The sequence below is a fragment of the Phocoena sinus genome, chromosome 15, assembly GCF_008692025.1.
Source record: "Phocoena sinus isolate mPhoSin1 chromosome 15, mPhoSin1.pri, whole genome shotgun sequence".
Lineage (NCBI taxonomy): Eukaryota > Metazoa > Chordata > Mammalia > Artiodactyla > Phocoenidae > Phocoena > Phocoena sinus.
In genome coordinates this window covers 66,300,379-66,322,628 of record NC_045777.1, presented here as the reverse complement: position 1 = coordinate 66,322,628, position 22,250 = coordinate 66,300,379, and the positions used below count along the sequence as shown (strand labels likewise).

The window sequence follows — 22,250 nt, the reverse complement described above, 5'->3', positions numbered from 1 at the left end:
GCCCCTACATTACTAATAAGTTTATTAATACTCTTTCTCTTAAGTCATTACTGCTAATAGTAGTTTCATTATTTTAATAATATAAACTAAAAAGCATCAATAATATTTATATAATACAATACTTATTAAACACCTACCAGCTAAACACTTCACAAAATGATTTCATTTATGCCTCACCACAACTCTGGGAGGTTGGTTCTAATATTACTAATACTATCTGATTTTACAGTGCAGGAAACAGGATCAGAGTGGCTAAATCTCTTGTTTAAGGTCATCCAGCATGTACAGTGGCAGAACTAGGATTCAAATCCAAACTGGCTGACCACAGAGCCTTTACTTGGGAATCACAAAGTACAAAGTTCCTAATCCTCTACCTGGAAATGACTTGGGGATTTCATCTCCAAAGCATTAGAACTCCAATAAAAACCTTAGAAACAAATTGAGATGTTAGGATATCTGCTCTTCCAATGTATCACATCAATGAGTTAAAAAAAAACAATATGATAATTTCCACGGAAGCTCCTTGTAAACTAAGCCTAGAAAGGTATTTATTTACATGTTATACAAAAGTATGCTAACTCCATAGCCCAGCCAAGTGGTGTGGCACCAGCAACCCCCTTCCCTCTGGACAATTTGGGCCAATGTTTGTTGTACACTGGTTAATCTGCTGTCAGTCCACACTGCAAAACAGCTTCTAACCTATATTCTAGATCATTGATCTTCAGTTGGCCACCAGACCTGTGCTGCTCCCCTGGAATTCCTACCAGCCTCCCCAGAACCACTGCTGCTACACCAGGCTGGGAAGGAGGAAGAAGGCTGCCCTCCCCTTTTATGATGACTTCTTTCCAGACCCTTGAGCTAAAACCAGACCACCATGTTTGGCAGCTAAAACTTTGCTGAGGACCTGAGTGATATCACCCAAAGCCGTATGAGGAAGATGGTTTGAGGTGACTCACAGACCTACTGTCTTTTGAATAATCATGCATTTATTTTGATGCAAATTCAAAATGATTGAAATAGCATATTAAACTACAATAGCAGGCTAATTTTGCTCCTAGTGAAGCTAAAAGGAGTAGTAAAAATTTTAACACAATATATTTAAAGTAAATAATAAAAGATCTCAAAGAGGTATTAGAGCTTCAACAGAACCTGGCAGTTGGACTCCTAGCATATGTGATCACCTAAGAATTCCCTTCTACCTGCCCAGGTTGTGCAACTCCTGATCCTAACCAGATATTGCATATTGTATAACTTTCATTTTGGAAAGGCTCTGGATACTTGGGACCAGTTAGTTCCCTGGGTCTCCAGTCCCAACAGAATTAATTCAATCAAGACCAATTTTCCCAGCGCTACTTTAGTGAGGGCCTGGGTGATGGTACGCAAAGCTTTAAGAACACGATTTGAGGTGATTTACAGACTAGTCCTGTTCCTACAGGATTTGCTAGAAACAAATACAAAAGCTTTCTACTTGACCAGGGCTCAATTTTTAAATACACAATGGAAACAAACAAAAAACCATCTGGCTTTCCTATTTCATTTCTCTTTTAGTTGGTGAGTATTTGGTTTTGCTTTTTTTTCCTCAAGAATAATGAGACACACTGCTATTTTCTTTATACCTCTGTCATTTTTTAAACCCAATAATTGTTACGTCATAATAATTATAACAACACAAATAATGAGCCGTAAACATTTCCGTAATCCCAGCAGCCCTGGGCCTGCATTTCTAAGGATGGTGAACTGAAGAAACAAATTTGTGTAATTGAAATAAGCTTTTCCAACCACCGCCACATCTTCTCTGTGTTTTGATGATATAAGAGGTTTTCATTTATTATGTGGCTACTCTGTGCCAAGCACTGTGCTAAGTACATTACATGTGATTTATTATTTCATTGGTACATATTTTGACACTTACTACTCTGTCTTTCATTATGATGTGACCATTTCCTAAGAAGTGCCCTATGTAGCTCCCAGTGAAAATATCAGGGGAGCACAACTTATGCACTGGAGTCTCCTGACTTGTGTCCCAGGCTACACTCTTGCTCATTTGTTTCACCCTCTGCATTGGTACAAGAGCCTTCTATCTAAATGTTTAATCTCTTTAACCATGTAATTCCCTTCCAAAGAATCACCCTCTTAGCTGCTTGACTTCAAGAAGCATCCCAGTTTTATGTCTTGGTGCTCCTAGATATCAGTCCCTGGTTCCAGTCCAACTCTGTCATCAAGGAGGAGACAACATTCCTTCCACCCCTGGGTTTAACCTAGCCCGAAATGCCCTCTTACACCCTCTCTGCCAATGTAGCCTAATGGCTAGGGGTAGAGTTCTGGAGTCTCACTTCAAGGGCAGATCCCAACTCCTCTGCTGACATGACAACTTATGCACTTGGCGATTTGTGACTAAGGCCATTATATCTTGTCCTGGGAACTTCCCCCTTTTCTAAAGATGAAGGTTAGTTCAATTAATTAGCCCAGGAGAATACTGTGCACTCGAAGCGGTCAACAGCCCGGGATCTCGGGGTGGGGATGGGGTAGGGGTGGGAGCGAGGTTGGGATAAGAGACTCCAGATGGGGACAGAATTTAAAGGAAAATGTTTTTTAATAACCTTCTATCTCCTTTCATCTAAGAGCTCCTAAAAAGCAGGCAATAATTTAAGAAATAAGGGAGCCCATCATTGTTTGCCCCCATCTCCCTCTGTCTCCTCTTTCCCAGGCAGCAGGACCTAGACAGCAAATAGTGGAGTTGGGGGGAGGGAAGAAGGTAGGGCGCCAAACTAACATGTTTTGCAAGGAATGTGACTACAGCTAACTACAGGAATTGAGAAAGTGGACCCAAGAATACTAACTGCCAGCCAGCCCGCCGCGTCACCTCCAATCTTCCGGAACCTGTGTCTGGAGCAGACCCAGCTCGCCCACCCCTGCGGATGGGGGTTGGAGGAAACCGGCTTTGCTCCGCCCCCGGAGCTGGGCGGTGACCTGTAGGCGGCAGCGCGCCCTGGGCGCTCTCGCATAGGGCACAGCGCTGGAAGCGCGGATCCCCGTGAGCTCGCGGAGGTAGAAGGTCCGCGGCGACATGAGCTCTGTGCCAGCGTTCCTGAGCGCGGCAGATGTGCAGGACCACCTCCGCAGCTCCAGCCTACTCATTCCGCCTCTGGAGGCGGCTCTGGCCAACTTCTCCAGCGGCCCCGAAGGAGGGGTCATGCAGCCGGTGCGCACCGTGGTGCCCGTGGCCAAACACAGTGGGTGAGTGAGGAAGGCCGGGCCAGGGTCTGGAGAAACTGGAAAGGAGGAAGAGGAGGGGTGAGAATGGAAGCAGCGGGAGGAAGGAAGGGAGGGCTTACCTAACCACTGCTAATAACAGCTCCCACCTGATTTTTGCAACCGTGTCAAGTGGGCGCTTTACAGGAATTACCTTGTTTAATTCAACACACTCCATATATAGGTAGGTATTGATGCAACATTTACTGATGGGAAAACCGAGACTCAGAGAGGTGAAGTGAAGTACCCAGGGTTACGCAGCTAGTAAGTGGCAGAACTGGGGTGACTTTTCTCATCCAGAGCCGGATTCTTGAATGTACTCAGCATACTGCCAAAGGGAATGGCAGACGGATGGGGGTGGGGGGGCGAGGGAGAAGGCCAGTAGGGCATTGAGCCAGGAAAGAGAAACGAAGGGACATGGGGACTTGATAGGATACCTCAGCATTGACCGGAAGGGGTTGAAGCTGCTCTCTCTCTTCTTGTAGTTTCCTGGGGGTCATGCCCGCCTACAGTGCAGCAGAGGACGCCCTGACCACCAAGTTGGTCACCTTCTATGAGGGCCACAGCACCACCTCCACTGTCCCCTCCCATCAGGCCACTGTGCTACTCTTCCAGCCGAGCGATGGCTCCCTTCTGGCGGTGAGCAACTCCCTGGCCAGGGGTGGGTCAGGGCCCCTGTGCACAGAGCTAGGCTCAGAAGTTAGTTCTCTGTTGACCAGGGGGAGTTTTGAGTGTGACCACCCATGACCCTCTCTGAGTGACTGGATGCCAGTGACAGTGAAGGTTATCTGTGACTGTGTATCTGATTCCAGAACTGCCTAAGGATGCATAACCCAGCACCAGAGCCCACTGCTGCTTTAAGTGTGTGACAGTGTGGAAGTAATAATCTCGTCATTCTTGTAATGTTCTTGTCCTATACCGGTTACTCCAAATATACAGCTTGCACAAACCCAGTAGCCAAGGAAACGTTTTTTTAGTGCATCTCTGCAATGTGGAGTTACGTGAGTTACAGAGTAGGGGTGCTCTCTAATACCTGGGAGTTTTTCTCTAAGGGGTACACAATGACCTGTTTTAACATTTAATGATAATATAATATCAAAAAATAGTAGTAGTCCAAATTTATTAAGCACCTTGTGTGCGTCAGGCACTGTTCTAAATACTTTGTATGTGTTAATTCTCTTAATACTTAGAACCACTCTGTGAGGCAAGTAAATTTATTATCTCCATTTTGCAGATGAGAAAACTGAGTCATAGAGCAACTATGCCAAACTTACCAAAATTTACATAGCTCATAGTGGCATGGATGGACTTCACACCCACTCTGTGTAAGTCCAAGGCCTATACTGTCTTAAGACTATGCTCTACTGCCTTTCTCACTGCTGTTTACTGAGCACTTATCATGTACCAGGCAGGAGAAATTGGTCTCATTCAATTCTGACCACACTCCTCTGCGGGAGTTTTTATTACACCCTCACCTCCCCACCCGCTTTCTTTTGAGGTTCCTGAGGCTCAGAGCATTAGAGTCACTTTGCTTGAAGTCACACAACTGGTTAGTGAAAGTGCTTTGTGCCCTCCAGCCTAGCTCTGAGGCCAGCCGGTTGAGTCCTCATCAGGGACAGACTCCTTAATCCAAACCACCCCTGGATCCTTAGACTCTCCTCAGAATTTCTGGTTCCCCAAGGAAGCTGCCCATTTATTACTCCCCTGAAAAGAGTATGTAGCTCTTCCCAGTCTCTGCTCATCCAATGGAAATGGCATCCATACTACCTACCAACAGTGCTTCCCCAGGAAACTGGGACCACCTCAGGCTTTGGAACTAAATGACAAGGCCTGAGATTCTTCCTGAATCCGATCAGTAGCCAAGCAACTGACTTCCATGTCCATAAAATGAGAGTACTGATACTACTTGGTGAGGACCAATTGAGATGATTAATATAAACAGAGAACAGTGCAAAGGATGGGAGTTATTACTAGCAAGGCGTAATTCAGAATCACCTGGGGAGCTTTGAAAAACAACAGTGTGTGGGTCCCATCCCTAGTGTTCAGATTCAGTCAACCTAAGGGTTGTGTCTGGTCATCTGTATCTTCACAAACCTCCCCACATGTGCAGGAGGAGTTGAGAGCCCCTGAGATAGAGTTTCAGGGCCCTTGCACAGATGTCAAGTGACTTACTCTTATTCCTGAAGTTTCTCCTTAATTTGATGTTTTGAGAATCCCAGGGCAAGTAAAGCAAATGGGCAATTCTTGAGGGCTCACCATATGCTAGATGTTTTCATGTATGCCAGTGCATTTAATCTTCACAAAAACCCTCTGAGTGGTTGCCATGATCTTTGTTTTTACAGGTAGGAAATCGGTGCTTAAAGATTAACATATTTTTTCAAAGTTGCATTTCTTTTTTTTTTTTTTTTTTTGCGGTACGCGGGCCTCTCACTGTTGTGGCCTCTCCCGTTGCGGAGCACAGGCTCCGGACGCGCAGGCTCAGCAGCCATGGTTCACGGGCCCAGCCGCTCCGCGGCATGTGGGATCTTCCCGGACCGGGGCACGAACCCGTGTCCCCTGCATCGGCAGGCGGACTCTCAACCACTGCACCACCAGGGAAGCCCAAAGTTGCATTTCTTGTAAGTGGAGGGATTGTATCCAGGCAAAGCCTTCTCTTTATAGAATATTATGATGCTTCCTAGGGCTAACGCTTCTAGAGCTTCTTCTCTCTGCTTAAGTGGTGGATAGGGGTGCCCCTTGTTCACTGTCTCTCCTTTCCTCCAAGGTCATGGATGGAAATATCATAACTGCAAAGAGAACAGCTGCAGTGTCTGCCATCGCCACCAAGGTGAGATTAGTGCCTGGCTGTGCTGAGCTGGTGGGTGGGATTGAGTGTCTCAAGTTTGAATGTCTAAGGTAGAAGTGAGGAGCTCATTTGGAACTTCTTTGGGCATAGCTGGAACTTCATATGCCATATATGGGATGTCAGCTGAGCACAGTGATTCACGAAATGATTGGCTACCATTTAATGAGCCCAAGATTCCAGGTACCTCACATGTGCTATTCCTGATCTTCACACCAACCTTGCAAAGTAGATATGATTATCTTCATTTGCCAGGTATAAGGAATATGGCTCAGAGAGGTTGTGTGAGTTGATCAGGGTCACACAGCTAACAAGTGGCAGAGCAAGAATTTAAAACTTGATCTCTCTGACTCCCAGGACTGCTTTCTTTCCCCTCTACCACACTGCTCCTGGCAAATCAGTGTGGTTGCCCCATAGGCCAGAGTCAGTACTGCACAAGAAGCAGAGGGAGAGATAAACAGATCCAAGCCACACAGATGTATCCATTCAGCAAGTATTGACTGAGATCCTACCACATATCAGGCACTGTTCTAAATGTCAGAGATGTGGTACTGCACGAAACAGAGAGTTACATGCAGAGGGGAGGTGGGACAATAAATAAAATAAAAAATAAAATACATAGTATGATTTGCTAAAAAAAATAATTAACCAACAGCAAACCCCTTTTGAGTTTACTAATAGGCTAGGACTTGCTTTAAAAAAAATAACACGCCCACCCCCACCACCAGTTAGAAGGATGAAAATAAAGCAGAATTGAGAGCATTGGGAAGGGGTGATATTTTAAATTATCGAGGAAAGACCTCACTGGGAAGGTGATATTTGAGTAAAGACCGAAAAAGAAGTAAGTGAGTGAAACAGGAAGAGGGGAGGATTTCTCCAGGCAGAAGGAAAAGCAAGTGATAGAGGTGATGATATTTCTAAGCAGTGCCAAGGCATCCTACAAGAAGAACAGTATTTTTAGAGGCTAGGGTTAAGAAGACGAGGTATCTGTAGGAACAGTTAAAGGCTGGAACTTTCACATTAAAGGTCTGGGAATGCCGGTTTATGAGGCCTGAGCATAAAGGAAATGTGGGGTCTATCGGAGGGTTGGAGGAGAAAAGACCAGGTGTTCAAATTGTGAGTGTGTTAAGGTTTTCTAAACACATGATGGGGAGGGAAGACTGTGGGGATAAACCTGGTAATTATATAGGAAGGGAGTAGACTACAGTGTGCAGCTTGATGAACTGGCTTTGAAAAATTATATGCAGACCCAGTTCAGATTGAAATGATCAAGGGACTCTGAAGTATGTTCCCTGGTAACTTAGGAACAGAGCGACTCTAACAATACTGCCCTACCTTTGAAAAGGACTTTGATCTTTTCCAAAATAATTTCCAAACCATTGTTTGAAATAAATCACTTTTTGGATTTCTGGGAGGAAGGCAGAACAAGTATTACTGGCCTCATTTTGTGCAGAAGGAAATGGAGTCTAGGGTTTCCTGTAGTCAGACAACCCAGGTAGCTGTGCGTCTTCTCGTCCCAGATCAGTAGTTTCCAACCCAGGCTATGCAGGAGCAGCAGCATCTGGGGAATTTTTTTTTTTTAAATTCAGATTCCCAAAACCACTGAATTGAAATCGCTGAGGGTAGGGCCTAAGAAACTGGGTGTTTTGGTTTTTTATGGTATCTGGTTGATTCTGATGATCAACCAGGTTAATTCTTCTGTCAGAGGTTAAAGGTTACTTTACAGGATACTGCAACAATTTCTGAAGCCCACGTGTACTTCCAAGAATAGATTCATATTAACTGAGAACAGAAAAAAAAATTAGTTAAGGAAAAATTACATAATTCTCCTTATTGGACAGGAGCATAAGATTACTAGTCTTGTGGATATTGTCATTTTGAAAACTTTTCAAATCAAGGTTCTTTGAACTATAGTTGATGGCACAAAATGCTATCTCTCCTTCTGCAGCTACAGGAGACATCATCTCTAATCACCTGCCAATATTTGAGACTCCTTTTTGCAAGTGATTAATAATTAAGAATACTTTCATTTTTAAGGTTGCACTCCAGAATCTCAATAATTAGCATTGCAAGAAAGAGCAGCCCCAAGGAGCTCAATTTTTATTAAATGAAATAGAGGAAAGGCAGAAGACGGTCTTATTAAATATGGATGGTTTGAGGAGCAAGTGTTGTCATTCCTCACTGCCAGTTGTTCTTAACTGAAAACAATTTGGCCAGCTGCCCCAGAGACAATTAGCAATGTCTGGAGACAGTTTTGGTTGTTGCAACTGAGGACATAGGGGGTGCTAATGGACAGAGACTTGGGATGCTTCTCAACATCCTATAATGCACAAGACAGCCCACCCACCTGCCAACAAAGAATTATCCAGCCCACATATCAGTAGTGCTGAGGTCAAGAAACCCTGCTGTGTTTCTCATAGGTAATGGTAGATATGTGCCAATTCTGTGCAAATAAGACTGTCTCTGTTTTCCCGGGGCTTACATACCAGTACAGGAAAATAAATTTGTAAACAAACAAGTGCTATGAAGTGGTGAAATCTGTCAGGGTGCTCAGAAAGACTTTACGGCAGAGTTGATCAGAGAACCTCACTCACAAATAAAGACACACATACACCCTTAGCAGGTGCCACAAATGCCATCTCTACATCCCTCTTTAAAGGAAGACGGAGGCTGAGTCAGGATCAACAGAGAGTGGGCACAGCAAATATAGCTGAGAACCTAGGCTCCCAAGGATTCATGGATTCCAGAAGCAACTAACAGCTCTCAGAAGTAGGTGTGGCTTATCACGCCCCTGAGATAGGGTAGCACAGCAGAAAGCATGTGGGCTTTGAGAATGAAAGATGTGGTTTTAGAGCCGCACTGTGCCGTTCAGTAGTCATAGGGCCCTGAGTAAGTTACTTAACCTCTCTGGACCTCAATTTCTTTATCTGTAAGAGGAGGATAACAATGGGAGTATCTAGCTCATAGGGTCGATTGTCTGGACTAAATGAGATTATGAGGCTTAAGCACTGGCATATATTAGGTACCCAATGAAGGCTCCTTCCCTCCCTCCCCACTCTGGGGAAACGGAAATACACAATGACATCTCCTTGATTGCCTGAGAGGTCTTGAAGTTCACCTGATTCTCAAACTGTATTTGATCTTCTCCTGGCTCCTAGAGTCTCCCTTGACCTTTTCTATCTCATTTCTCTCAAATAGTTTTTGAAACCCCCCAGCAGTGAAGTGTTGTGTATCCTTGGAGCTGGCGTCCAGGCTTATAGCCATTATGAGGTCTTCACAGAGCAGTTCTCCTTTAAGGAGGTAGGTCCAGGGAGGGTTGTGGAGGAAGTAGCAGTGACCTTTCTCTGTACTCCTTTGTTACAGTGTGGGTTATGCTGAAATTGTCAGGTTGAGAGTCCCACCATCTAGACCATTCTTTTTTTTAATATAAATTTATTTATTTATTTATTTTTGGTTGCATTGGGTCTTTGTTGTGGTGCACGGGCTTCTCATTGTGGTGGAGTCTCTTGTTGCAGAGCACAGGCTCTAGGTGCACGGGCTTCAGCAGTTGTGGCACACAGGCTTAGTTGCTCTGTGGTATGTGGGATCTTCCCAGACCAGGGATCGAACCCCTGTCCCCTGCATTGGCAGGTGGATTCTTAACCACTGCACCACCAGGGAAGTCCCTAGGCCATTCTTTTTTTTTTTTTTTTTGCTGTACGCGGGCCTCTCACTGCTGTGGCCTTTCCCGTTGAGGAGCACAGGCTCCGGACGCGCAGGCCCAGCGGCCATGGCTCACGGGCCCAGCCGCTCCGCGGCACGTGGAATCTTCCCGGACCGGGGCACGAACCCGCGTCCCCTGCATCGGCAGGCGGACTCTCAACCACTGCGCCACCAGGGAAGCCCCCTAGACCATTCTTTTAACGATTTGCCCAGAAGTCCCACTGGACGTGAAGAGTTGGGGGAAAGGCCTGAATCACCCCCTCCAGTTTCTCAGTTTGCAGGGTATGCCGAAGTACGCAGAGAGCCTACTCGGTTACTTAAAGGATTGTGTCATATCCATTACATACATTCAGGTGTTCTTTTGGCCCCTTTCTATTGTTTCTCTTAGGAGAATCTGGGGTCCTTAAGTATTCAGGCTTAGGGATTCAGGAGCTGGGAATGAGGCCTAGAGAGCAGGAGGCCACAGCATGCCTTCTGCAGCCTAGATGTTAGTCTACTTTTCCCCATTCTGGCTGGCTCACACTTCCTATTATTTTTGATACATTTGATGCTACTTTTATTTTTTTCTATGTGTGTGAGGGGTGGAGTATATTTAAGGTATGATTTCTTGTGATAAAAATAATACTTCTGCTTTGAGAAATGAAGACTGTAATGAAGAAAACAAAAGAAAAATTCCCTTTTATCTGTTTTCAAAGACAAGTAGTTAACATTTCCAATCTCTCTCGTCTGCTTTTTGTAACATAGCTGTATGGTTTTTCTCTGCTTTTTTTATTAAAGTATAATTGACATACGACATCTTATTAGTTTCAGGTGTACATTGTAGTGATTTGATATTTATATACATTTCGAAATGGTCACCAATGTAAGTCTAGTTACCATCTGTCACCATACAAAGTTATTACAATATTATTGACTATATTCTCCATGCTGCACATTATATCCCCATGACTTAATTATTTTGAAACTGGAAGTTTGTACCTGTTAATCCCCTTCACCTGTTTTACCCATCCCCCAACCCGCCCCCTCTGGAAATCACAAGTGGTTTGTTTATTTATTTATTTATTTAACTTATTTATTTATTTAACATCTTTATTGGAGGTTACTTATTTATTTATTTATTTTACAATGGTGTGTTAGTTTCTGCTGTATAACAAAGTGAATCAGCTATACGTATACATATATTCCTATATCCCCTCCCTCCCTCCCCCACCCCTCTAGGTGGACACAAAACACCGAGCTTATCTCCCTGTACTATGCAGGTGCTTCCCTAGCTATCACTTTTACATTTGGTACTGTATATATGTCAATGTTGCTCTTTCATTTTGTCCCAGCTTACCCTTCCCCCTCCCTGTGTCCTCAAGTCCATTCTCTACATCTGTGTCTTTATTCCTGTTCTGCCCCTAGGTTCTTCAGAACCTTTTTTTTTTTTTAGATTCCATATATATGGTTTAGCATAAAGTATTTGTCTTTCTCTGTCTGACTTACTTCACTCTGTATGACAGACTCTAGGTCCATCCACCTCACTACAAATAACTCAATTTCATTTCTTTTTATTGCCAAGTAATATTCCATTGTATATATGTGCCACATCTTCTTTATCCATTCATCTGTTGATGGGCACTTAGGTTGCTTCCATGTCCTGGCTATTGTAAATTAATAGCTAGGACACAATGCTGCAGTGAACATTGTGGTACATGTGTCTTTTTGAATTATGGTTTTCTCAGGGTATGTGCCCAGTAGTGGATTGCTGGGTCATATGGTAGCTCTATTTTGAGATTTTTACGGGAACCTCCATACTGTTTTCCATAGTGGCTTATCAATTTACATTCCCACCAACAGTGCAAGAGGGTTCCCTTTTCTCCACACCCTCTCCAGCATTTGTTGTTTGTGGACTTTTTGATGATGGCCATTCTGACTGGTGTGAGGTGATACTTCATTGTACTTTTGATTTGCATTTCTCTAATGATTAGTGATGTTGAGCATCTTTTCATGTGCTTTTTGGCCATCCGTATGTCTTCCTGGGGAAATGTCTATTTAGGTCTTCTGCCCATTTTTTAATTGGGTTGTTTGTTTTTTTGATATTGAGCTGCATGAGCTGCTTGTATATTTTGGAGATTAATCCTATGCTGGTCACTTCGTTTGCAAATATTTTCTCCCATTCTGTGGGTTGTCTTTTCGTTTTGTTTATGGTTTACTTTCATGTGCAAAAGCTTTTAAGTTTAATTAGGTACCATTTGTTTATTTTTGTTTTTTTCATTACTCTAGGAAGTGGATTCAAAAAGTTATTGCTGTGATTTATATCAAAAAGTTTTCTGCCTATGTTTTCCTCTAAGAGTTTTATAGTATCTGGTCTTAAATTTAGGTCTTTATCCATTTTGAGTTTATTTTTGTGTATGGTGCTAGAGAATGTTCTAATTTCATTTTTTTACATGTAGCTACCCAGTTTTCCCAGCACCACTTATTGAAGAGACTGTCTTTTCTCCATTGTGTATTCTTGCCTCCTTTGTCAGAGATTAATTGACCATAGGTCTGTGCATAGTCGTCATGCCAAGGGAAATGGAGGTGATATTTTATTGTGGTTTTTTTTTTTTTTTTTAAATTTATTTATTTATTTAGGGCTGCGTTGGGTCTTTGTTGCTGCACACGGGCTTTCTCTAGTTGCGGCGAGCGGGGGCTACTCTTCGTTGCGGTGCGCGGGCTCTCATTGTCGTGGCTTCTCTTGTTGCGGAGCACGGGCTCTAGGCGCGCGGGCTTCAGTAGTTGTGGCACGTGGGCTCAGTAGTTGTGGCACGTGGGTTCAGTAGTTGTGGCTCACGGGCTCTAGAGCTCAGTCTCAGTAGTTGTGGCGCACGGGCTTAGTTGCTCCGCGGCATATGGGATCTTCCCGGACCAGGGCTCGAACCCATGTCCCCTGCATTGGCAGGTGGATTCTTAACCACTGCGCCACCAGGGAAGCCCCTTATTGTGGTTTTTTTTTTTTTTTTTTTTTTTTTTGTGGTACGCGGGCCTCTCACTGCTGCGGCCTCTCCCGTTGCGGAGCACAGGCTCCGGACGCGCAGGCTCAGCGGCCATGGCTCAGCGGCCATGGCTCATGGGCCCAGCCGCTCCGCGGCATGTGGGATCTTCCCGGACCGGGGCACGAACCCGCGTCCCCTGCATCGGCAGGCGGACTCCCAACCACTGCGCCACCAGGGAAGCCCCCCTTATTGTGGTTTTGATTTGCATTTCCCTATGCTCCATTGATGTTGAGCATCCTTTCATGTGTCTGTTGCCCATTTGTATGCCTTCTTTGGAAAAATATTTATTCAGGTCCTCTGCCCATTTTAAAATAAGGTTGCTTTATTTTTTAATATTAAATTTTATAATTTCTTTGTATATTTTGAATATTAACCTCTTAAAGATTTAATCATGTTAGATATACACAGTTGTATATACTGTATTTTCACTGCATGTTGTAACACCATCACTTTTCCAGATTACTTAATTTTTGTATGGTATTTCATATTTTTCTATCAAGCAAGATGGTATAGTTAACCATTCTCTTATAAATGGACATATTGTATTGTTCTTCACCTTAGTTAATGAACTTACTCAGACATAACATTTATTTCCATATTTATTATATTTCCTTATGAGAGATTCTTTAGGCCTTATTTTCAGTTGAAGGCTGACAGCTGCCACCACAGACATCAAAATCTGTTAAGCCAGCTAGCAAGTCCCCACCTCCTGGTGATGCCAGTGACCCACCCTCTCCCGCCAGCGCTTCCCAGGAATCTAACCGTAGCTATTACTCTTGGCCTTCTACTCTGCTGCACCATTCACTCCTGAAACCCTTCCAGATTTTAATTCCCTACATATCCTTCAGAGATCAAGCTATTCCAAGCACAGCCCTGCACATCCTGTTTGTGAATCTCATACCTGTTATGACTCCTTTACAGACTCCCAAACATAAACTGTGAGTTTGATACTGACTTTGCCTGTTATCATTTGCATTTTACAGACATGAAAACTTAGGCTGAATGAAGTTAAATATACTTCAGAAACAGTAAGTGACAGCAAGGATTGATTCTAAGCCTGTCTAGCTCCAGAACTTGCTCTGCTAATCATTAAGCTATATAGTAGCTATTAAGCTACTGAGGCTGTGTGTCCCAAGCTAGAAGTGAAAAACTTCCCCCCTTCTTGAAAGGCGAATGGGATAGAGAAAGGTCATTTTCAAATATCTGGCCCAGACAAATGTACATTCACCATACGGAATGATTTAAATAACTACAGCCCTAACCCCAGAGTGGTTCAACTTTTCCTTGCACCCCTGGGCTTAATGAAACATAAACAGCCAAATAATCATGGCACCAATGTCCCTCTTATTACCCCCAACGAAGGTGAGGATATGGAACCGCACCAAAGAAAATGCAGAGAAGTTTGCGAACACAGTGCAAGGAGAGGTACGGGTCTGTTCATCGGTTCAGGAGGCTGTGACCGGGGCAGATGTGATCATCACAGTCACCATGGCAACGGAGCCCATTTTGTTTGGTGAATGGGTGAAGCCCGGGGCTCACATCAATGGTAAGCAGAGTGGCTCCATGAGCCTTGGGTGGCCAGACTCTCCCTTGGCTGGACCAAGGGGGCTGCATCTGCAGAGCTGTTTTACTCATGCAAAATGCTTGAGCTTTTTAATGGCCTCAGAAACATTTGAGTTCTGAAAAAAATGATACTCCAAAATATGAAACAAAAATCACAAACCTGAAACTAATAAATTTAATGAAAGTTTTATAAAGTTGTATCATTATAGCAAATGATCAATTATAGCTCAGTTCTTTTTTTTTTTTTTTTTTTTTGGGGACGCGGGCCTCTCACTGTTGTGGCCTCTCCCGTTGCGGAGCACAGGCTCCGGACGCGCAGGCTCAGCGGCCATGGCTCACGGGCCCAGCCGCTCCGCGGCACGTGGGATCTTCCCAGGCCGGGGCACGAACCTGTGTCCCCTGCATCGGCAAGCGGACTCTCAACCACTGCGCCACCAGGGAAGCCCTATAGCTCAGTTCTTAAATGTTATGAAATTTAAATTACAAAAGCCAAATGACTCACTTGTTCTTTAACAACACTTGGAATTACAAAAACAAATTTTTTAAAATTACAACACCAAAGACATTTAATGTGACAAGTGGATGCTTTTTAATATGTGGGATAGGATGGTTGGGACTCTAAACATAAGAGTTCCTGGGGCCTCTGAAGATCCTCAAATGGCCCTGGGGGTTATAACAAGATCTGGTCTATATTGAATACTTACTATTGCAGGTGCTGTTCTAAATTCTTTGTATGTACTATATCACTGAATCCTCACAACCACCATATGAGGTAGGAGCTATTATTATCATGACCCCCATTTTACAGGTAGGTAAACCAAGGCATGGAAAGATTAAGAAACTTGCCCAAAGTCAGAGGTTCTTAGAGGCAAAACTGGGATTTGAACTGAGGTAATACACCCTCAGAGCCCAAGATCTTAAATGATACCCTATGGTATCTTTCAATAAGAAGACTGGATTCTGATGAGCAAACAATTGGAGACTCAAGAATTTAAACATGGTATCAGCGCCCCATGTTTTAGTGACAAGCACATAGTGTGAACTCAAAATCTAAAATGTCTGCACACACGTGCAAGGGCCAAGTTCATTCACAAATATGTATTGAATCCCTACCATGTGTCAGGCACTGTTCTAGATGCTGAGGAGGCCACAGTAAACCAGCAATCAAGATCACTGCTTTCCCGCTGCTTACATTCCAGAGAAGGGAGGTAGACAACAAACAAGTAAATGAACGGATGAGCTAGATGGTTCCAGCTGAGGATAAGTTCTATAAAGGAAACAAAACGTGGTATGATTGAGGAATGGGCCATAGCAAATTGAAGGTCTCAGCCTGTGTGGGACTGGTGTTATGAATGTGGGTCCAGGGGGTAGGTCTTACTCTTCATAAAGCCAGACTCGAACAGTAAGACCATTTCTGGAAGGACTGAGGGAATCAAGAGAAACCAGTTCTTGGTGTAATGGACAAGAGCTGAATCTTCAGCAAGACTGACTTGACATTTTTTCAGCTTTTTCTTTTTTTTTTTTTTCCAGCTTAAAACAGCACATATTTATTATCTCAGTTTCTGTGGTTAGGAGTCTGGGCATGGGTTAGCTAAGTCCTCTGCTCACACAAGGATGAAATCAAGGTGTTGTTCAGGTGGCAGTCTTATCCAGAGCCCGGAGTCTTCTTCCCAGCCCACATGGTCGTGGCAGGTTCCTTGTGTTTTGGACAAAGGTGCCCTTTTCCTTGGGGCTGCTCTCAGCTCCTAGAGGCTGTCCACATTCCTTTTCATGTGGACGCTCCACCTTCAAAGCCAACAACAGAGACTATCCGTCATGTTGGATCCCTGTCACACTTTGAGTCTCTCTCCAGGAAGGAGAGTCAAGCCATCTCATATCTTTCCCTAGCCTAAAGACGAAATTGGTTTATGTATTCACAGAGGCATTAAATATACTTAAGTATGTTGTAAGTGCAGTCAACAGGGAAACACCAACAACAGATTTTACTTACTTTACAGCTTGGCTAAAGATACGCCCAATTCCAACCCCCCCTGCACGTCCCTCATCCTATCCCTGCAGCCCAACAGCCAGCGTCTGACCCTCACCCATTTTCGCCCCACTGCAGGAAGGCCAAGGCCCAGCCCGAGTCAAGCCCCTCCCTTTGCTACCCGGACCATCTCCATCAGCCTGAGTGGCCTTATGCAGTCCTTCGAGAACTCACCCTGCTTCCAGATTGGGGGCAACAGGAGCAATCAGAAGAGGGGGCTTGAGAAGCTAGGGTTTTTCCCACCAGCTTATGATTTATTTATGAGCTTCATTAGTTGGTGCTTCTGTTCTATAGAACTTCTCACACAAACAGCCTTCAAGATGGACATTTTGACACCACTCTCTTTGAAAATTAGAGTGAGAGAGAACAGCAGGAGAGGGAACAAGTAGAGAAAACTGGATGGCAGTGAGAGAAGGCTTGTAAATGCTGCCTTATATTTGTATAAAGCTTTATAGCAGTTTCCAAAGACTGGCTGGCATGGGCTGGATCCAGCCAGCAGATGTGTTTTTTTCAGACCGTAGAGTGTTCTGAAAATCAAGAACTAACACATGCAAAGAGATTTCCTGCTTCTCTTTTAAAAAAGGAGCAGGGGTAGGGGAGGCTTTCTAACAGTGGCCCTGCATTCTCACATGGCAACAATTAGCTTGAGCTGAACAATAACTGTCTGCTTTAGAAGGGTCTTGCTTTCTTCTCTGTACTCAGTCTCCACCATTTCCAATCCACTTCCTCTGACCAGTTCTGCTCATTTTCATTACCTTCCTGGCCTGCAGGCATTTGGTTGCAGCCTCTGCGTTATTCCTGTGTTCCAGTGCCAGGAGTCATGATTCCTTGGATTCATCATTATGGTTCTCGGCTCTGCAGAGGATGTGAAACCTTGGTGCCAGGGTGCAGCCAGTTTCCTCTTTATTGGGGCTTCTCTCTGACCCTAACACTGGGCTCTTTTCTTGTGAATTAAGGGAGAAGTGGTTGGGGGTGAGGGATGGGAATGATTGAAGAACAAGCAGACAGACAGAAGATAGAGGAGCGTGGGGTCTGAATAAGCTCCAAGTAATGTCTCTAGTTTTAGGGGTTTTGTAAGGAAGTCTCTGTTCCTGATAAGTGGAAGAAGCATGAAAGGCATGTACTGTCTCAGAGCTATAGATGCACTTATTAGATACTTAACCTTGGCATGTACCACTTCTTTGAGCCTCAGTTTGTGTACTTTTTAAATGGGAATCACATGTGAAGTGTGCTTGTGAGGACTATAAATAGTATGTGTGAAACATCCCACAGATAGTAGGCACACAGTAAATGAATGCCAAGTTGCCTCGAAATCTTTTTTTAGTAATGAGAATGGATATGAAATGGAAAGGAAAAAATGCCCAGGTATCATTCTTATTAGTGAATTCAGTCTTGTCGATTGGGAGGGAGTTGGCCTGGGGAAATGGGGCATTCCACATCTGTTCCCATGTGTCCTCTGTCACCTCCTTTTCCCCACCCCTTTCATTCTTTGGAGTGTTTGGTATTCCTTGTGACCATTTCTAGGCTCAGGGTCTGTTTTGCTGTCTCTTAGCCATCGGCGCCAGCAGACCTGACTGGAGAGAGCTGGATGATGAGCTCATGACACAGGCTGTGCTGTATGTGGATTCCCAGGAGGCTGCCCTGAAAGAGTCTGGAGATGTCCTCTTGTCAGGGGTGAGCCTCCTTTCTGGTGGGCTGTTTCCTGGATGGCCTCACCTGGATCCCAGGGTTTCATTAACACCCCCTTCTGTCTGGCCTGCTTCAGACCTCGGTAACCCTTACCTCTTTGTGGGATGACAACTCCCAAACATCTCTCAACCTTTTCTAATCCCCTCCCAGAATAATGTGGCAGTTATGTGGTGATGTGTTTTCCTGTCCCCTTTGCCTGAAGAGAGCGGCTTGATGGACTTTTCTGTTGAACTGGGCTGTCCTATAAAGCAGTAGGATTGGAAGATAGGAGGCTGTTACAGCCTGGAAACTTTCCCAATGTGGCCAACAAATTAGGATTAGGGTTGGCCACTTTCTGGCCTTTTTTTTTTGTAATCAGGGCATAGAGGCAAGAAGGGGGCTGCCAAAATGAGTGTTCAGATAAGAACAGGCCTATTTCCTCACTGACAGTATCCTGGCAGGACATTCCCCTGGCTACAGATTTGTATCTCTGCAATCACAGTATCACAGAGGCAGATGGTACCCGTGCCCGCCTCCGCCCCCCACCACCAAAAAAAAAAGAGGTTTAAGGTGGAGGCTTCCTTCCTGACATCATCCAGTTTGCAAAAGGTCCTTTTATCAAGTTTATCACTTATCCAGTTCAGGGACACCCTGTCCTGGCTTCAGAAGCCGGCCCTGAGCAGACATTAGCCCCATGGCCTGGGTCAGTGTGTGTTCATTTGACAGGCCGAGATCTTCGCTGAGCTCGGAGAAGTGGTAAAGGGAGTGAAACCAGCCCACTGTGAGAAGACTACGGTGTTCAAGTCTTTGGGTAAGAGCCATTGCTCCCAAGGCACAAACTTAACCAGAGCACAAGGTAGGTTTACCCATGGGTGGGAAGAGGAATGGGTCAGCAGGCTCCACAGCTGAAGCATTGTGAAATCTATCACTCAGGTCAATTATTTACGTCGGCATAGTGGTGAAGCCCATGAACTCTGGAACTGGTCAGTCCTGGGTTGGATTCCTTTCTCTGCCACTCCCTGGACACGCGTCCTTGGGCAAGTGACCTCACCTCTCTGAGCCACAGTTTTCTCACCACCTGTTCCCTGGAGTTTTTGTGAGAATTAAGTGAGATGTGTATATAAAACAGTGTGCACACAGCAAGTGTCAGCATTAAGACAATGACACTCAGAAGAAGATATCCTTCAGAGATGGGAGGACAGGAGAAAAAGATGTTTAAAAACAGGGAGCTTAAGAGAAATAGCAGGGAGCCCCAACCTGACAGAGACCCAGACAGGAAGTACAGCCTGAGACCTTTTTTCCCCCTCCTTCCCTACCTTTCTGCTTGCTGATTTTAAGAAGGTCTTCAGTGGGGAGCCCCATTACTACCTGAGTTAGCACAGGCAGAAGCCCAACAAAGAAGGGGCTCCCAGTGGCTGGTTTGCCCCTCAGCCCAGCTCTCCCATCCCACCAGATTTAAGGCAATGGACACACGTGGTAACAGAGCTAATATTCAGCTCCTACACCTAAAATATGAAATACTCTCAAAATGGTGGTAAATATTTGCTGCCCTGAGCCCCCTCAGCCTCACAGACCTTACGTATTTGTTAATGATTAAGCAACCAAAGCTTTAATGCATGGCAGAGTATTAAGAGTACTCTGACCACCCAGCACCCATGCCGGTCAGTCAGTATCCATGCCTTGCCATCTGTTAAATTTTTTTTTTTTTTTGTGGTACGCGGGCCTCTCGCTGTTGTGGCCTCTCCCGTTGCGGAGCACAGGCTCCGGACACGCATGCTCAGCGGCCATGGCTCATGGGCCCAGCCGCTCCGCGGCATGTGGGATCTTCCTGGACCGGGGCACGAACCCACGTCCCCTGCGTCGGCAGGCGGACTCCCAACAATGCGCCACCAGGGAAGCCCTAAATATTTTTTTTTAAACCTCATGCACAGAACGACAGGCAAACACAGTATAAGCTTTATCTAGAGCCTGGTTCAAAGACATCACACTGGTCTAGCTGGGTCTGAAAGTCTCATTGTTCCTAGCAGATCAGAGGTCAGCCGGCTCCCTTCAGGAGACACAGCACTGCATAGCCCTGCTCTACACTTCTGAGCAATTTTTACTTTCTCACTTTTGGGGGCTGGTTTATCGGCACATCCGTTCATCTAGCAGGTGCATATTAAATACCTGCTATGTATCAAGCTCCGTACCGGGCTGCAGTGGTAGCTACAAAGTTAATAAAACCAGCCCCTGGCCTTTAAGAACATATGTCCATTCAAGCTTAAGGTATGTGCCCAAAACTATAAGACAAAGGGTCCGTTGCTGAAGGATTCAGGGTTTGGACTAGACCAGAGGGTCCAACAAACTGCAGACCACAGGCTAAACCCAACCTACCACCTGTTTTTGTACAGCCCACAAGTGAAATGGTTTTTACATTTTCGAATGATTGGGGAAAAAATTAAGAATGTTTCGTGACATGTGAAAATTTAAGAAATTCAAACTAGAGTGTCCATAAAGAAACTTTTCTTGGAGCACAGTCAGGCTCATCTGTTTCCCTGTTGTCTATGGCTGCCCTTGCACTCCAATGGCAGAGTTGAGTAATTGCAAGTAATTGGCCCGCAAAGCCTGAAATTTTTACCATCTGGCCCTTTACAGAAAGTTTTCTGACCCCTGAAGTAACGTCTGAAGGATACATAAAATTTCTTTGGTGGGCGTTTCTTGCCTTGTCCTGCCCTTTGCCAATACTTCAAGCCTGAACTCACCTCTGGGTATCAGTCCTTGTTACCCTGATGGACACTGTATCAGGGGACTGCCAGTTCTGGGATCTGGGCTGTTTGTGGAAAAGTTGTTCTGACAAAAGGTGAACCAAATTTCTGTCCATTCCAGGAATGGCGGTGGAAGACATGGTTGCAGCCAAACTTGTGTACGATTCCTGGTCATCTGGTAAATAAAACGAAGGAACTTTGTGTTGAATGGATGCTACAGCTCAAGGGGTATTAAACTAGTTGTCTCATAATCTCTAGGTTAAATGAGGGAGCCCAGTGATCTATAGTTTTGTGCTTATCCTGTTTTAACCTTAAATAATGAGATCCCCTTTTGTGTTTGTAGTTAGAAAGCAAAACTAAGTGGCCATTCTCTGTTATGCCAGATTATATTAGCACTCCCTTTCCCCTGTATTTCACTACCTTTTGTAATCCCTTGAAATAAAGCTTTTTCCAATTCTGCAGTTCTTGCTTTGGTAACTTCCATCCCTCACAGCAATGAAAGTGAGGGGATGAAATGCTCCCGTTCACTCCCTGCAGGAGCTCCGATGGCTATAGTTAAATTTTTTCTATTTTATTGATTGAGATACAATTTACATATCATAAAATCCACCAGTTTAAAGTGTTCAGTGTGTAAAGTGTTTAGAATTCAGTGTTTTCTAGTATATTCACAGGGTTGTGCAACCATCACCACTGTCTAATTTCAGAACATTTTCATCACTCCAAAAAGAAACCCAGTAGCCATTAGCAGTCAGTCCCCATTCCCCCTTCTTCTCAGCCCCTGGCAACCACTAATCTACTTTCTGTTGTTATGGATTTGCCTTTTCTGGACATTCATATAAGTGGAATCATATATTATGTAGCCTTTTGTTTCTGGCTTCTTATAATTGAAATTTCAAGGAACAGCAGAGCTTCTCTATTGGTCAGAACTCCTTCAGTCACAATCGGTAGAGACCACAACTCAAACTACCTTAAGTTGAATGAATGAGTGAAGAATGGGATTCATTGGCTCTTATAATTAAGACGTACACAGGTAACTGGTTTCAGCTATAGCTGGATCCAGGGGGTCCAAGTGTCATCAGGACCCAGTCTTGCTCTCTCTGTTCCTTGGCTCTGTTTTCGTTGGTGTTGGCTGCATTATCAGGTAAGCTCTCCCCTGATAGTGGCAGGATGGGTGCCAGCAGCTCTTGAATCATAGTCTGTCCTCTTCAGCAACCTTGGCAGAAAGAGACATTCTCTTCCTTAACAGTTAAAAGTTTCAGAATGGAGACATACCGGACCATCTAGGGCCTATGCCCATATGCATAACACACACAGTGGCTAAAGGAAATGGAATATGCTGTTTGGCCAGGTCAGGCCCATATGCTTATTATCCCTGAACCACTGCATCATCCAGGGGGATCTAATTCCCCTATTATCCAGGCCTGGGTCACATGCCC

The 22,250-nt window shown here is 44.6% G+C and overlaps 1 protein-coding gene across 2 annotated transcripts; it reads left to right on the top strand.

The window, feature by feature from the left end:
- Positions 1–2,967: 2,967 nt before the first annotated feature.
- Positions 2,968–21,276, top strand: CRYM (crystallin mu). Of its 2 annotated transcripts, XM_032607020.1 has the most exons (8): positions 2,983–3,237; positions 3,738–3,891; positions 6,017–6,079; positions 9,293–9,394; positions 14,176–14,359; positions 17,955–18,076; positions 18,797–18,881; positions 20,936–21,275. In XM_032607020.1, exons 1-8 carry the CDS (start codon positions 3,068–3,070, stop codon positions 20,998–21,000), a joined length of 945 nt encoding a protein of 314 aa, XP_032462911.1. In that variant the 5' UTR covers positions 2,983–3,067; the 3' UTR covers positions 21,001–21,275. The 2 variants fall into 2 exon arrangements, with proteins under 2 accessions (XP_032462912.1, XP_032462911.1); XM_032607021.1 differs by lacking the exon at positions 9,293–9,394 and having other exon boundaries at positions 2,968–3,237; positions 20,936–21,276.
- Positions 21,277–22,250: the final 974 nt, after the last annotated feature.

Bases quoted from the DNA above. Each gene is read 5' to 3' on its own strand.
- CRYM (XM_032607020.1), top strand. From the start codon at position 3,068: ATGAGCTCTGTGCCAGCGTTCCTGAGCGCGGCAGATGTGCAGGACCAC. The intron at 3,238-3,737 runs GTGAGTGAGGAA...CTCTTCTTGTAG, and splicing joins CCCGTGGCCAAACACAGTGG to TTTCCTGGGGGTCATGCCCG. The intron at 3,892-6,016 runs GTGAGCAACTCC...CTTTCCTCCAAG, and splicing joins GCGATGGCTCCCTTCTGGCG to GTCATGGATGGAAATATCAT.